We start from the raw sequence: 16,957 nt of genomic DNA on the forward strand, positions 1-16,957 counted from the left end.
GTATATTTTGGGGGAAATGATCACTATTTATGGTCCAGCTTAAGCCTGATTTTGTTTAAAACCTGTTACGACTAGTTCCACATTCACACTCAAAGGTCCCAAACATTTTTTTATTGATTGTTCTCTTCCAAATTTAACAATTATCCACATATACCTACAAATGTGCATCATATTTTAGCACTTTAAATATCAATGATCATTGCCCAAGTAACAACTGAAACCCTTCCCCAATGATGTAACCATTTCCTAGTTCTAGACTCTTTCACCAAAGGAAACATCTTTCCTATATCAACCCCGTTGAGCCCTCTAAGTATTTTGCATGTCTCAATGACGACATCACTCATTCTTTTGAGCTTTTGTAAATAATAGAGGCTTGGTCAACTTAATCTCATCTCATATGTCAGGACTTCTCAGGAACTAGTCTAGTTCCTGAGGTGGAACTCACAGCGCTCCCCTTGCGACAAGTACGCCCCTCTTTAGGTAAGGAGACCTTAGTCATATACAGTACTCCAGGTGTGGTCTCATTAAGGCCCTATTTAATTTAAGTAGGAATCCCTACTCTTGGTCTCTGTTGCAAAAGAATTTGAGTACAAGATACTCTTTGCCTTCCTTATTGCCTGCTGCAGCTGCACATTAGCTTTCTGTGAGTTATGTACAAGGCCATCCAGGTATCTTTGAACATCAATGTATCCCAATCTCTCACCATTTAAAAAATTACTCAGCATTTTTTTTTCTACTGATGTGGATAACCTTGCAGTTTTCCACATTGTCCTCCACCTGCACGTTGTTTCCCCATTCATTCAGCCTGTCTGAAACCTCTTTGCATCCTCATTATTATTCAGATTCCCACTTAGTTTCATGTCATCAGTAAACTTGGAGGTTACATCTTGCCCCCTCAGCCAAATCATTGATATAGATTGTGAATAATTGGTGCCCAAGCATTAATCCCTGCAGTAACCCACTTACCAGCCTGACCACCTGATGGGGACCTGTTTATTCCATTTCTGCTCATCTGCACTACTCGACACATCCTCAAAGAACTCCAGCAGATTAGTCGAGCATAACTTCCCTTTTAAATTGGGGCACATGGAGCCCATTCCTGGAGGTAGCAAGCACAGGCTGGCGATCAGAACCCATCTCAGGAAATCTTGGGCACGTAGCAGGGAGGGCAGATGCAGAAGGAAGTGGTGCTCGGGAAATGGATCTTAGATGATGGTGGGCAGGCAGCTGGGAGAGGCATTAAAACACCACTTGGGAAACCGTGCAGTGACACACAGCCCATTGTTTACTGAGATACACCATCTGCAAGTAGTGCTTGCTGCTGCAGTACCAGGTTGAAATGTCACCTCTTCTACGTTAACTCTCTGGGTGTCCTCATTCAGAAGAAATAATTGCAGAGGCTGTGCCTGTGATAACAAGCAGATGATAATGGTTGGACCTTTGTGTTCCAGATTCTCTGCGATCAAGCCCAGAGGTCTGTCAGGATGCAGCTGCATAACTTTGTGAAAGAGTAAGTATTTTCCTGTTCACCCCTCTGATGCTTCATATTGCCTGACATTGAATGAAAATAAAACCATTGTGCGTGCCCAGCATCTGGATAAGCAGCTGTGCTTTTTTTTGATGGGCAGGAGAGAAAACAGGAAGTGGTAGTGTGTGAAAATCTGGGTAATTTACAGCCAGCAAGCTCTACAGCCAACTCTGTGTCGATTTCTTTTCAATACATGCAGCGTTCAGTTAAATCTTGTTTAATCTTGGCTCGGGCTAAACCCCAAGGAGATTAAACAGTTGATAAAGCTGCTACCTCTCAGTGCCAGTGATTCAGTCCTGACCTTGGGTGCTGTCTGTGTGGAGTTTGCACGTCTCCTCGTGACTGCGTGGGTTTCCCTTGGGTGCTCCAGTTACCTCCCACGTTCCAAAGGCGTGCGGGTTGGTAGGTTAATTGACAAATGTAAATTGTCCTTAGTGTGTAGGAGAATGGTAGAACCTAGGGGGAGTTAATGGGACTGAGGGGAGAATAGGTACCAGGGAATAATTATGCAGGAATGGGAATGCTTTTTGAGCAGCATAGACTCAATGGGCCAAATGGCCCCCTTCTATGTCATAAGGAAATAAAGAGAAAAAAAAGCATGCATGTATTTTGTTCCTTTCACCAGCTCAGGTCTTTTGAAAGCGTTTCTCAGCCAACAAAATATCTTTCAAGTGTAGCCACTGTCCTAATGTAAAAAAATACAGCAGCCAATCTGCACACAGCAAGCTCCCACAAAGAGCACTGTGATAATGTCCTGGTAATCTGTGTTAGTCGTGTTGGTTGGGGAACATCTACTAAGATCTCAGAGATCACTCTCCAGCAGGAAGAACATAGAATTTGAAAGAGGAAGATGAAACAATAGATTCAAAAGGAACAGGAATGGTTGTTGTCAAAGGAAAACATGCATTTCCATTGTCTCCCCGACCTTAGACTTTGCAAAGTCAGTTTTGTTTGCGAGGTAGCTAATGGGAATGAGCAGCAATGAGCTCAGCATCAGCGTTGATGAGGACTCCCACTATGTGCTCGTTGTGATGCCATGAGCTCAGGAGCCACCGTTCCCCAACCACTGCACACTCAATGGGGTCGTCTGATTGTTGAATCAGCCCTTCAACAAGGGCTTAGGTACTGTCCAGAATCGATCTGCAAGATGGCATTTGTAAGATACCTGACAGAATTTGAAGGCCATATCTCCCTCCACCTGTTTGCTTATTGTTGCATTTCAGTTTTATGGACTAATCTGTTCCTCCTTCACAGCCCCCTCCCCAACTTTTCAATCAGTCGATTAGGGAAAATATATAGAGTCATATTTTAATGCAATATAAATGCTTATATTTCATGCACCGTCTTTGCTAGGATAGTGAACGGTGCTTAGATGAAGCAGTAATCAGATATTTTCCAGACTTCTCTTCCTGTGCTGAAACTTTTAATATCCCGTGGGGAGGAACTCACAGCAGCACCCAGTCAAACTGAGTCATTGAATTGTGCAGTGCAGAAGGAGACCTTTTGGCCCATGGTGCCAGTGCTAACTCTCACACACAGCTATCCAGATAGTTCCACATGCTTGCTCTTCCCTCGTTCTCATACAGATTATTTTTTTCTTTTGTCAACCTAAGTCCGGTTCCTGTTTGATGGGAGAATCAGCTGGGCTTCACACTCCAAATCATTCCTGCTGGTATGTACTCGGACGGCACGGAGTTCAGCTCTTGTGCTCTCAGGAGTGAAAAGCTGAGAAACATTCCTGACCAGGCTTAATAGCACCTTGTATTTGTGTAGTGCCTTTAACATAGTAATACAGCACCAGGTACTTGAGAGGAGCATAATCAAAACAAAATAAGGAGACACTGAGACAAACAATTAGTCAGAGAAATGGGTTTTAAAGAGCCCCTAAATGAGGAGAGGCAGTGAGATTCAGGAGGGAAACCCAAAGCTTAGGGCCAAGGCATGGCTGCCAGTGATGGAGTGATTAAACTCAAGGAGAGAAGCTAGAAATCACAGTGGCAGGAGGAGGTGATGAAGAACAAGGTTACTGGGAAATTTGAAAACAACAATGAGGTGTTGTGGTTTGAGGTCAACAAAGAGGAGAGGAGGAGGTACAGGAGCCTGAAGACCCACACTCAACAGTTCAGGAACAGCTTCTTCCCCTCCGCCATCAGATTTCTGAACAGTCCATGAACACTACCTCATTTTTCCCCTTTTGCACTACTTATTTATTTTTGTAACTTACGGTAATTTTATATCTTTGCACGGTACTGCTGCCGCAAAACAACAAATTTCACATCATATAAGTCGGTGATAATAAATCTGCTTCTGACTCTGAGGTGATGGGACTAAATGCAGACAGCAGAGTTTTGGATGGACTGAAGGAGGGCGGCTGGGAGAGTAATCTGAGCAAAGATTGCAACCAGCTGGGCAAGATATCAGAAAGCTGCTGCTCCTGGTGGAACCAGATCACAGGAGAGGAAAACTGGAAAATAAAATTAGCACGTCAGGTGTTGGGTCTGACACTTCCTGTAACCGTGGGCAACAAACTTCACAGAATTTTTCTGTGGCACAGTGTGTATGAGATATGTGGTTCCCATGGTACCACCTGGCCAGAATAGACAGTTCTTAAAGGAGATACACTGCTGCCCAAGGAAGCAATAGAGGCTACCTCATTAAATATATTTAAGACACAATTAGATTTTTGTATAAGGGAATTAAGGGCTATGGGGATAAGGCAGGTAGATGGAGCTGTGTCCACGGCCAGATCAGCCATGATATTGAATGGTGGAGCAGGCCCGATGGGCCAGATTGGCTCCTCCTGCTCCTATTTCTTATGCTACGTTCTTGTGTTAGACCCTACTAACACTAAGTGAGACTGTGAAGGAGGGTTTTGCAAGCAGTTAACATCCTATTCCCATACTGGATATAATGAGAAGTTTACTGTTCAATACTAATTGAAATCTGAAGGAATTTAATTGGGTAAAGTTGTTCCTTGACTGAAACTTATTCTAACCTTGGAAGATGTAGAACAGTGGAGACAGAGGACAGTGTGAATAGAGAGAGAAATGCTGGGAATAAACAGGTCTGTCAGCAAGTGCTACTTAACCTTTCATGGGAAGATTCAATTGTATGGATGTTTTCTCTCCCCTCCTGTCCTCTCCCACAGGCTGTGGTTCTCTCTGGGAACCTGCTGTGAGACTGCCGTTCGTGTGCAGTGACATTTACAGCTTAGCCCAGTCCCCACCTGAAGGCCCATCACAGGTGTCACCAGCAGCAGTTACCGAGGAAGGGAGGGTTTCCCCTCCTGAGACAGCTTCTATCATTCGTTGCCCCAAATGAGATCAGCCATCACTTAATTGTGAGCAGCAGCCTGTCAGGTGGGGGGGAGGGGTGGGTGGCAGGGGTGAGGGGGATTGGGGGGTCAGGGGCGGTGGGGGGGGGGATGCCAACTCTGGCTGATTGTATTAATAGATGTTTCTTCGAATGGCTATCTCTCTCTCCAGCCACCCTGCCCACACCTCCCCACCACTGGTCAGCCAACAACCCCATCATCAAGGTGCACCCCAACTGGACAATGGAAATTTCTTTGTGATAATGCACATCTCATGGATTTTTGGGCCATTGAACCACATCTACACTGTCTATCAAGCAGCTTTTTATTTAAACAATCTCCCAAGTATTTTCAGAATTAATAAACAGAAGTGTTCAAAGAAAACATAGAAAAATTGAATGCCCTCTGACTTAGCTCACAGGCTGTGGCCTGGAATTTAATCTCCAGTGGTGGGACAGTGAGGGTTGGCATTCCCAGTGCTTCCATTCCCACTACTTGTGTTGAATTTGCACTGAAGGACTGTGTATAGCTGTGAGCTTGACATTTGGAATAAAGACTTTAATACAACAATCCTGTCTTTGAAACTAGTCTGTGGTCCTCTGTGAATATCAAGAAATACTCTTCCAGAATTCCTGATAATCAGTGCAGTATTTTCCTATTAACACCAACCTCTAGAGGATGTTTTGGTTCACTTTGTTAATATTCAGCTGAGTAAATGGGAAATGGGAGAGATCATATCTTGTTCCAGCAAATCCTGTGCCCCGAAGCTGTAGGAGCTGCGCTTTGTGAATATTAAGAGGAATACACTGTGGCTGACTTAACCTGAGCTGCTTATATGATACTTTGAATCAAGTGATAAGCAAATCAAATCAGTGCTTCCGGGAAGGAGGTGGTTACCATGACAGCATTGCATTGACTGAGGGTGCCACGGCAGCTTTGGAGGAGGGGCATTGTCCTTTGCCCTTTTCTTGTATGGTAATTTCACTCGAGGTTTTGAGTTTATTAGTCAAAGGACTGTTGGCCACAAGCAGAATTTTGTGGTATATCCTGAACCACTGGGTTAACGTTCAGTATTGAAACCTATTGGGAAAGCCTTTCAAAGGAACTAGTAAGGGCAGTGCGGAGAGAAGGCTGATATTCTCTGAAGACTGTTGATAAACCTTGCTGCTGATTTGCTGACCTGCACGTCCCATTTATCCAGCATCCCATGTTCACCATCTTAAATCTGCTCCAGGTCTGACATTTTAAAATCCTTATCCATACCTCCATGGACCTGCCCCTCTCTATCTCTGTAAGCTCCTTAAGCCATGGGCTTCTCCCTCCTTATCTCTGTAGCCTCCTCCCCTTATAGCTAAGGTTCTCCTCTAATCCAGGCAGCATCCTGCACTCTCTCCAAAGCTTCTATATCCTTCCTGTAATGCGGAGACCTGAACTGCTCACGATACTCCAAATGTGGCCTAACCAAATTTTTATACAGCTGCAACATGACTTCCCGACTTTTATGCTCAATGCCCCAACCAATGAGGGCAAGTATGCCGTGCGCCTTCTTTACCACATTATGCACTCGTGTTGCCACTTTCAGGGAGCTATTCACTTGCACCCAAGAGCCCTCTGTACATCCATGCTCCTAAGGGTCCTGCCATTTACTGATGCATTGAAGTAATTGCTGCCATTGGAACTGAAGGGACTGCTGCCATAATGCTTCCCCTGACAGTTGGTGGCATTGTTGAAGTCCAGTGTCGAAGCACAGAACGTGATCTCCCTCTCTCATTGCTACTTCGGTAAAGTTGATCTGTACACTTGCAAATTTGACACTGCTCTCCCCCTCCCAACATCTGAGTGCCATACCCAGCAGAAGTGGTATCAGGGCAAAATGGGCAGGGATGAAGTGTAATGATTTTTTGCCAACTTTCCACCTTTTGTGAAGCATATTGCCCACCAGAGGGCAAGGTTCACATACCAGGAGGCACAGGGTAAATCTGAACATTGTTGCTAAGAGTCTGGACGAACTGTCAGGCCAAGGAAGCGATTTGCAGAATGGGTTATCAAGGCCGATTGTAAAGGTGAGCTCTGTAAATAGGTTCAAGGATTGAGAAGGTGGGTGCCGTGGAAAGAAGAGCAATACTTGCTTACCCCCGGGCCGTTAACAGCTCTCCTATTTATCCAAGTCCTGAGCCTTTGCAGAAGTTTTTTAAGCCCCTGTGGTATTAGATAGTCTCTTTCTGTAAACAGGGCAGCAAAGGTTAGATGGAGCAGCCATCATAATGACTCACAGTAACACCGAGCAGCCCAGAGTGTAGATATTAACAGGTACAAGCTCCATGCTGCTACATTAATTGTGCAGACTATTTTGGGATGAATGCGTACAGAGGCGTCAGTGAAGGAACATTTCCTCAGACTGCATCCTGCAGTGTAATCAGCCTTTGTTATAGATATGAAAGTCTTGTCATTAGCAGGAAGAGACATACCAAATGATGCAGGTTAAAAAAGACTTGCGTTTATCTATCACCTTTCACCACCTTAAGTACTTTCCAATAACTAAAATACCGGTCAACGATTGCAAGTAAACACAGCAGACAGTGTGTACACAGCAAAATGTAACATTGAACAGATAACCTCTTTTAGTGATGTTGGTTGAGGGATAATTGGACTCCTGGAATAATTCCCCAGTTTATTACTAAACTAGTGCTGTGGGATCTTTTACATCCATCTGTGAGGGCAGAAGGGGCTGCAATTTAACACATCCTCTGTCTGATGATACCACCCTGTACTTTTCCTATTTTATTAGACCGGAATTGGCAGTGTGTCCTGGTGAGTTTAGCTCCATTTATATCCCCGCAGTTACCTAGAGATGCGTGGAATGCAGTGAGTTCAGCTCAGTGCATGTGAGTGGGTCTGTCACCAATGAATGACCATGATCATTAGACTGGACAGTGGCATCTTGATCCCTCAAACAAGTGCAGGGAATCAAAGAAAACGGAAGCCACTGTCGGTCACAGAGAGAACTGTGCATTTAATTCATTCATGATATCCTTGGAGTCTCTGACTACAAAAGCTTCAGTTGTGTTACCCAACAGAATCAGCGCATTGTAAAACAGCAAGCTATGCCACAGAGGACCACAGACCATTTTAGGTTGGCAGAGAGTTTTCCTGTGTGCTTTAATACAGTGAGTATTTATTTTGAACCCAGACACTTGTGCCAAAGGCTCAGTGTGCTAGAAACTGGCACACACCCTGTGCAGAGCAATGTCATGACCTTGAACGTTGCCATCTGAATATTATCCGCTGGTAGTTGCAGTCTCCTCAAAACTGCATCCAAATCATAATGCTACTTTCTGCAACTGAATGCAATTTTCTTTACAGACTTGAAAGATACTTGGACAGGTACATGGATAGGAAAGGTTTAGAGGGATATAGGCCAAATGAGGGTAAATGGGACTAGCTTAGATGGGAATCTTGGTCGGCATGGACCAGTTGGGCTTAAGGGCCTGTTTCCATGCTGTGTGACTCCATGACTTTAATCTCCATCTTTCTCCCCTCCCCCTGCACACTCTGCGATCTCAGTCCCTTGCACGTTTGGCGATGTATTACACTTCCTTCGCTTCCAGCTGAGCATTCTTTGTGTGTTTGACCCACCTTGGCAATGAATCCCACGGGCTTTTTGACTAGGTGGGGATTTTATCTGCCCTCTCCTGCTCTCCCCTGAGTCACTTACATCCATGAAATCGAGTTAACCTTACTCCACCATTGGAGGGAAAGTTCAGCTCCTGCTCTTGAATTGTAGCTGGTGTAGTCTGTTAAGCAGGTGGTCACTGTGGGTTAACCTCACCCCTTTAAACTCCCAGCTTAATAACAAGAGTATTTGTGTTTCTTTTTAATACAGAGATGTTCGGAAGTTCAAGGAGACCAAGAAACATTTTGATAAAGTCAGGGAGGACATGGATCTGGCGTTGATCAAGAATGCTCAGGCCACCCGGAACAAAACCCATGAGGTGGAGGAGGCGACGGGGACACTGACCATGACACGGAAATGCTTCAGGCACCTGGCACTCGATTATGTCCTTCAGGTGGGTAGAAAGAGAAGGGGTTTTGTTCTGAAGGCAGGAACCCCTCGCCTGTCCAGAGGATAAATTTGGAGACTGATGAGACTACAGACGCTGGAATCTGGAACCAAAAAAACAGAATACTGGAAGAACTCAGCATACGATTGGGTTGTAGGCTATCCAAGCAGAACATAAGATGCTGTTCTTTCCAATTTGCATTTGTCTCTCTGTAGCAATGGACAAGGCTAAGGACAGACAGCCGGTGTGGGAGTGGGAAGGAGAGTTCAAATGCCATACAACTGGAAGCTCGGGATGGCCATTGTGGACAGAGCGCAGGTGTTCTGCAAAGTGGTCGCCTAGTCTACGTTTGGTTTCTCCAGTGTAGGGGAGGCCATGTCCTTTCAAGATGTTGGAAGATGTGAAAGTGAATCTCTGCCTCACCTGGAAGGGCCGTTTAGGTCTCTGGATGGTAGGGAGGAGGAGGTGAAGGGACCGGTGTTACACCTCCTCCGGTTGCAGGGGAAAGTGCCAGAGGATGGGAAGGGGTGGTTGGAGAGGGATGTGCAGACCAAGGAGTCCCAAAGAGAGCAGTCCTTGCAGAACGCAGAAATGTTAGGGGATCATGTTGGGGCTGGTGGAACTGGTTGGTGGAGGATGATGTGTTGGTTGCAGAGGCTAGTGGGGTGAAAGGGAAATCTATTGCTACTCTGCCTGGGGAGAGTTGGGTGTGGGGGCTGGTGGTCAGATCAGATGTGCAGGAAATGGAGGAAATATGTTTGAGGGCCTCATCAACTATGGCAGAGGGGAAGCCAGCTTCTGAAAGGAGGAGCAGAAGGCCTCACCTTGAAAACCAATGTAGCAGAAATGGAGATATTGAGAAAAAGGGATGACATCCCTTCAGGAGGCAGGGTTGGGGGAGATACAGTCCAGGTAGATGCGGAAGTTGCTGGGTTCATAGAAGGTGAATTTGCTTTAAAGCAGCCTCACATTGTGAATGGGGTCCCACTCCTGTACATCAGTCCCTGGCACCGGGTGTAAACATCACTCGTGGACCATGCAGACCTGGCAGCTGCCAACTTCACTGGCCTCTAGCTGTCAATTCACCTGCTCCATCTGGACTCAGAATGACTGGAATAAAGGGCAGGAAAGAGACCAGTGGGAAGTTTCCCCTCCTTTGCGGTGGCTTGTGATAGAAAGTTTGGCCACGGACATTGACTAAAGACATCATCAGTCCTGACTGTAGCGATGTAGCGATCAGGTGCTGTGAAGCTTGCTTTTAAAAAGCCAAGCAAGTATAGCAGGAGACGAGACTGAAGGTGCTAAGAAGACACAGGAACAAATTAAACTGGTCAGCATGTAGCAGGTACCTCAATCAAAGCAGAACTTCCCTCGTTCTATTGAAGTCATATGAACAGAGGCTCCAAGTGCCCCGTAACCAACACAATGGGTACATTGATGGTAGTGCCTCAAGTCCAAGGTTCAACTCACCTCACGCCAGCTCTCTGCACTGGCTGTACCCACGCCAGAGAATGTACAAAGCTGAGCTTTGGCAGCACTTCCTAGTAGTGGAGATCTCGGCTGAAGCTGGTCCACCACAGTAATTGAGCACCATTGAGCAAGGCTTGCCTAAAATCCAAGACGTGTCCAGCTGTCCAAGGGCATTTCCCATTGTCCAGCTCTTTCAGAAAGAGCTCTTCTTACCATTCCTCTGAAATTCTAATGTCTCCCAGTTTGGATCATTGGTGAGCGAGTCACCATGTGCTTGTTGGGTAGGTAGGTCTCTTTGGGATGAGGATGCCTTGACGATCAAGATTGGAACTAAGTCAACACCCTGCCAAACCTACTAATCCTACTGTTGAGCCTGACAAGTCCACAGTACTTGGCCTGGGATTATTCAACATCCAGCCAGCACATTGGAAGCACATCTCCAAAGTCATAGACCTATCAGAAGGACCAATCTCTGCTGTACATTGCCCAGAAAGCTAATGCCCAGCAGACAACATCAGTGCTGTGTGTTGGTAGCCTTAACACATCATTACTGAGTTTAAATCTCTAAATCGCTGAGTCCCTTGGAGAAAGGCTGTAAACTTATCATCAAGTAATCAGAGTGTGTATGGCTTGGCTGATTGAAACAAACATAATTTTTATTTGAACATGTTGGACACTTAGCTAGCCAGTGAAAAACATGCTGATGGTGATTTGGAAAATGGAGAGCTGTTTTATGAAAAGGTTGCATATTCTGTTTTCTGTGTTGTATCTCAAATCACCACATGATGGCAGCATCTCTACACCTTCAGTGACCCTTCATTTCAAGCTCGTTGTGCCTTCCCAATAGACATTTTAATGTTGAATATCAGAAATAATATTAAATGCTGAGGTATTTTCTCTTAGATGAAGGAGCAAGGCCTCATTTAACAGGGAAATAAAATCATCCCCATTATCTCTGGCATCCTTCTGCTTTTCTGATGACCTCATTGAATTGATTTTCCAGCAATGGCAACTGCTGACAGTCAGAATTGACTGTCAGAAGTACTCGATCTAGGCATTAAAAATCAACAGACTCCAAAGCTAAAGATGTCCCTTTCTCGTGAACCAAAGCCAAGTTGGGAGTATTTCCTGTTTCTATTCCCTATCCAGTTTCAATAACATCAGTCACACTGATAGGGACAGTACTGCGTTTATCCCCTTCCAGGTATTTGTCCCATTCCCTTTTTGAAAATTGCGATTGAATCAGCTTCCATTACCCTCTCAGGCAGTCCATTCTAGATTGTAACATTAATTGTAAAGGAATCTTTTAATTCCCCCTCTTGTTCTTTTCCCAATTAACTTACAATTTCCCCTTTCCCCGAAAATACTTTATGGCAATGATTGAAAATGCAAGGCATCTGACTGAAGCAGATAAACTGCAAATATTCACAGAGTTTGCAGTTTGAAACTGCATGTTAGCTTCTACTTAAAAGTGACCTGTTCCATGTGTGTTTGATATCTGGCTGAGCTGAAGACTGCTCCAGGACTGGTGGGAAACATCTGTAGTCAAATTCCCACGTCAACCCCAAAAATGTACCGTGTTCTTTTAATTGCAGTTAAAAAGAATTTAGACTTGTTCATGAGTGCATTGTAGCTGATAACGTGCATTGAGACCGGATAGCACACCTTTTGCTTTAATTTTGAAGCTCATGGATCTCTCATGCACAGCATAAAATTTAGATGGGCAGATGTCACATCCAACACGGAATCACTGGTGTAGCCAGTTTTATCTCTTTGGAAATCAATTGAAACTGTGCATTAGGACACATGCCTTCCAATAAGTGAGATTATAGGGTCAGGAATGGGGATATTTTAATGTGAGATGGATAAGTCCACGTGAAAGACATTCTACTTCGGAGAGAAAGAATGGAATAATGCAAGAATATAATATGCTTTTACAGTTCAGGCACACGTGTGATTCCTGTGTCTTGTGCACCAGTGAGCACTGAGAGTTCATTATGTAGCCTGAAGTGACAGTTCTCTGATGGAAACACTGCTCCTGGGATTCAGTAATGTGTTAGCTGCTAAATGGAGTTCAGAACCACTCATTTTAATTTTAGATTCCTGATTCTTTCTTCACCTGACAGTATGAAGCAGGGACTAGATAAGGCCTGGAGTGCTGACCATAGCTCCCAGAGAGAGAATTCTCAAGCATCCCAACAATCGGTCCGATGCAAAATGTCTCTTCACCCTGAAATTCCCTCCATCCTACTTTGATCTTCTGTTAGCTTTGATTAGGCAGTTTCCATCATTCATCTTGTCCTTCTGAAACCCCATTTCACTTTCCCCTTTAGTACAATTTAGATTTCTGACATTTAGCATCTACCCAAATGGACCTTTTGACTCTTTTAAACCAAACATTTGCTTTAATCTTTCTCCTGTAGTGGTGCCCTGTGAGCTGTCTAGGAACACTTTGTTGCCCTAAGAGTGCTAACTAAATACAAATTGTTCCTGTCATAATACAATCTTTTATTTCAGTGTATCTATCCTTATCTATCCCTTATTTAAATACCTCCTACTCCAACTCCACTTTTTAATCTGCTACTTTTTCCCAATGTTTATCCTCTGCTTAATTTGCACTCCTGTGTGTCCATCCCTGACACTTTAACCTCTTTTGATCAGAGCCTGCTCAGGTTATGTCACTTCTTCTTCATTGCTATTTCCCTCACTTCCTTGGTTACTCAAAACTACTTATTCTCAGTCTTGAGGGACTGTCTGAATTTTGGGCTCTGAGCTGGTTGATGAGGCACTGTCCACCACAGGTGGGGTGGGAGTGCTTCACCAGGCAGGGAGGTGGCTAGTTTAGGTGATGCGGTCCTTTTGCCATGTATTCTGAGCTTCTGTGAGCTCCCATTGCATGGACTCCAGGTTTTCAATTCAATCTGGACTGCTCCTTTTGGAGCAGTAACAGACCAGAGTCAGTCAGGAGTGGTGCCGATGTTTCAAGGAAGCTTTGAGATCATTCCTGAATCATTTCTTCTGTCCACCTGGTAATCTCTTACTGTGACGGATCTCGCGATGGTGCACTTACTTTGGAAATCTGGTGTTGGACACACAAACAACATGTCCTGTCCATCAGAGCCAGCTGAGTGTTATTCGGGCCTGCGTGCCAGAGATGTTGGTCTGGGAGATGATGCTGATGTTGACCCACTTATCAGAGGGTTTGAAGGTTTTTACAGAGACTGTGTTAGCGCTGAAAAATCTGCACATTTTGTGGTTGTGAATGAGTTTCTGGATTTTCTGTGCTCTCTCCAACCACTATCTGTTCTTTAGACCTTTCTTTTTGGACCTTGGCCTTCAGCTATTTCTTTGCCCTGACGATGGTGAAGCTTCCAATCCAAGAATATCTTGTGTTTGCAGTTAATTAACCTTGGCTATTTTAGTCATTCTCATCAAGCCAGTCCTGGTGTTTTCTAGTGGAGGTGCCAAGATTCTCTTCACAGGTTCTAATTATGGGGCATTTCAGGGAAGTTCAGTCATTGTGGCTGCTCTGCGGCTCCAGTTAGTTGAAGACCATCTAGTTGTCGGTGAGGCACTGAGTGAGGAGCTATCTTTGTATGATCCTTGAGACTTCCAATGTTGATTTTCCTGTAGCAATGTTTGTGGTGTTGTTTTGGGACTAGGCTGATGGGAATAACAGAGAGTATGGAACGGTGGTAAGTCCAACCTACAATGGTGCAGATGATGCACACATCCTTGCTGTCTCTCTCTCGGTTGATGATATTGTGTAACAGGTGTAGGTGTCTGGATAGGGGGTGTTACATGAGATCTTGTGCTTGTTTCTCTGATGAAACAAGGTGTTGGTTATGACCAAGACTTTGCTTTGAGCATTTTGTCAAGAAGAGGACTCCATTGTAATTACCTTTCCCAACTCCGTCTGCCAATCACGTCTTGCAGAAGGACTGTGTCGTTCCCTATCCTGCTGTTGAAGTCACCAGGTGGATCAGTTCATCTCCTGTTTTCTCGTATTTCCCTCTGAGATGCTGGTCAGGGTTTTCTCTAGCTCAGGGTAGAAGTTTTCCTTGGCCACATCTTCACTCCCTGGATTGAGGGATATGTGCTAACGACCATTGTGTGCTGATTCTGAAGCTAATGAGCCATTCAGTTATTCCACAGGGAAAGTCCTTGAGGCACCAGACCAGCTCATTCTTGGGGGCAAAGCTCTGCTCATTCATGACTGTGTCCCTTTTCCAGTTTGCTCTTTTAGAAAAGGTCTAGCTCACCCTGTTTATTGAACTGGCCATCTGTTGCCTTTTGAGTCTCACTTAGGGCAGCAAAGCCAATGTCAAGGCATCTGTGATCCTGAACTACGATAACAGATTAGCGATCAGGTCTGTTACCATTGGGGTTGTCCATGACGGTCTGGACATTCCACGTCCCAAACCTCATACTGAGGATTGGAAGGTGCTTGAGGGTGACTTCTTTTAACATAGGATAGTCACCATCTACCATAGGGACAAAGTGAGGCCTTGATCCAATGACAAGGGGGGAGCATCAAAGACCAGTGGAGACCGGGCATGGATATTGAAAGGCCACATTCTCCTCCTCAGTTTCTCCCTTCCCCCCCATCTCACCCTCCACTCTCACCCACTATGCTCCCCATCCCTGAATCTCTTCAGTGTCCTCTTCACAGCCTAACCCCTCCTCACATCCCCTCCCTCCATCCCTCTCTGTAGTATCTTACAACTTGCCCCCCTTCCTTCCCTATACTGTTCACTCCCCCCAATGTTCTTCCCTACCACCTGCACTTTCCCTCTCTCCCAGAAGTCTTCCCCATAACCTCCCGCTCTCCATTCCCAAGAAAAGGTCCGTGTGCCATTACAAACCGCCGTTCCCTGTACAATGTGCTGGGTGCGGGCTGGCTGATAGTGACAGCCTTGGGTTTGCCACTGGGCAATGCTACGGGCCGCAGGGGCACCACAGGACCCAATCTTGATGGACACTGACACATTGCTCCATCAGTAGTGATTTTTGTGATGTGCCTCTGCACTACACACCACTGACTGAGTAGCTCATTCTGTGCAGCCCTTGAGCTTTCCATCACATGGGCTGCTTTGTAGAGGCCTTATTCAGGTGTTCAAGCTCAATGACTTGTCCAAATGAGCTGACTTGATGCCGTTACCTCTCTGAGCTACACTTTCAATGCAAATATGATATCATTAATTCAATATTTTCCTGTTTGAGTTTTAGTTACCATGTAAACCTCCCTAAATTTAAACTAGCACCATCTTAGTTTCTGTGTTATTCAAAGCTCCTGCTTGTTTTCGAACACAGAAAGCATTGTGTAGTCATACCACACTCGCCTCTAATGTCTGTGTGATGGATCTGGTTCAATCTCTCCCGACTCTTCCTCTCCTTAAACATTGAAGCTTTTTTAAGGACTTCTGAGGGCAGTACAAAATGAACACGCTTTGAAATCTCATGAATCATATTTGATCTGTGATTCTGACAGCTAAAATGGACAAGAAAATAAACTAATTTAAACTATATACAACCATGAATTATATTTGTAAAATGTGCATCTCATTTTTCCAAACATGTATCACTGATAACATAAAATAATCATCTGTCACCATCTGCACTGGTCCTTCTTGACTTCAACTTGGAACATTATTCCCTCTTTCATGTATAGGCAGCCCATCTTCAGAGCTCGGCAGCAACAAAGGGTTCAGCTTGGATAGTTTCTTGGCTCATTGTCTAGACAGTACGCACTGTTGGCATGCTTAACACAAGCTGTGCAACAACCATCAATCAAGTGAACCAATGCTCACAGTAAAACAGGGAGAACCAACACCAACCAACAGCAAAACCGTGAGAATTAATACAAAATAACAGGGACTACTAATATCAGCAAACAGCAAAGCAGGGTGTGTTAACACCAACATACAGTAAAATGGGAAGCAGTATTATTAATTGTTAAAACAGGGAGCATAAAAGCTCCCATTATAACAAAGCTCAGAATAGTTGGTAAATGGCCCGCAGTCTGTGCCAGCATCTTGACTTGTGAATGTCATCTCTTTCAGATTAATGTCCTTCAGGCAAAGAAAAAATTTGAAATATTAGATGCGGTAAGACTGACTTCATTTACATATGTTTTGCTGTTATGATTATAGGATGACTTCTGTGTCCTTTAAGAAATCTTCAATGCAAGAATTTAAAAATTCCCACTTTGTCAAATTTTGAAATGTTTCCTTCTTACTTTATAAACTGGAATTTGCAAAGTACTTTTTAGAAAGCCTGAGAAACCAGTGATTGATTTCTTCAGAATGGAATTGAACCATAAGGAATAAGAGCCCCGGTTCAAATCTCTACCCCCAGTTAATAGGTCTCATCTACAATCTATGGTACTCTTACACTCTGCATAAACTCACGGTATAACACTCTGTTTAAAGTACTGTAGTACTGCAACACTGCCTAAATTCACATTGTGATTCCAAGTGTAAACTGAACACTACTGTCACTATGCAGTGTTCTTTTTTCAAAAACTAATAGAGTAAGGCTCATATGTTGTATCATCCATGCACACTCATACAGTCAAAACATACA

General features: G+C 44.4%; 1 protein-coding gene across 1 annotated transcript in view; it reads left to right on the plus strand.

The window, feature by feature from the left end:
• The window catches only part of acap3b (ArfGAP with coiled-coil, ankyrin repeat and PH domains 3b), a 254,796-nt gene that overhangs the window by 166,508 nt on the left and 71,331 nt on the right, over positions 1–16,957 (plus strand). The window contains exons 5-7 of the mRNA XM_052039028.1: positions 1,452–1,510; positions 8,725–8,908; positions 16,435–16,479. Of these exons, the coding sequence (XP_051894988.1) occupies positions 1,452–1,510; positions 8,725–8,908; positions 16,435–16,479 (288 nt within the window). The remainder of the gene's footprint in view (positions 1–1,451; positions 1,511–8,724; positions 8,909–16,434; positions 16,480–16,957) is intronic.

The sequence above is a fragment of the Pristis pectinata genome, chromosome 26, assembly GCF_009764475.1.
Source record: "Pristis pectinata isolate sPriPec2 chromosome 26, sPriPec2.1.pri, whole genome shotgun sequence".
Taxonomy (NCBI): domain Eukaryota; kingdom Metazoa; phylum Chordata; class Chondrichthyes; order Rhinopristiformes; family Pristidae; genus Pristis; species Pristis pectinata.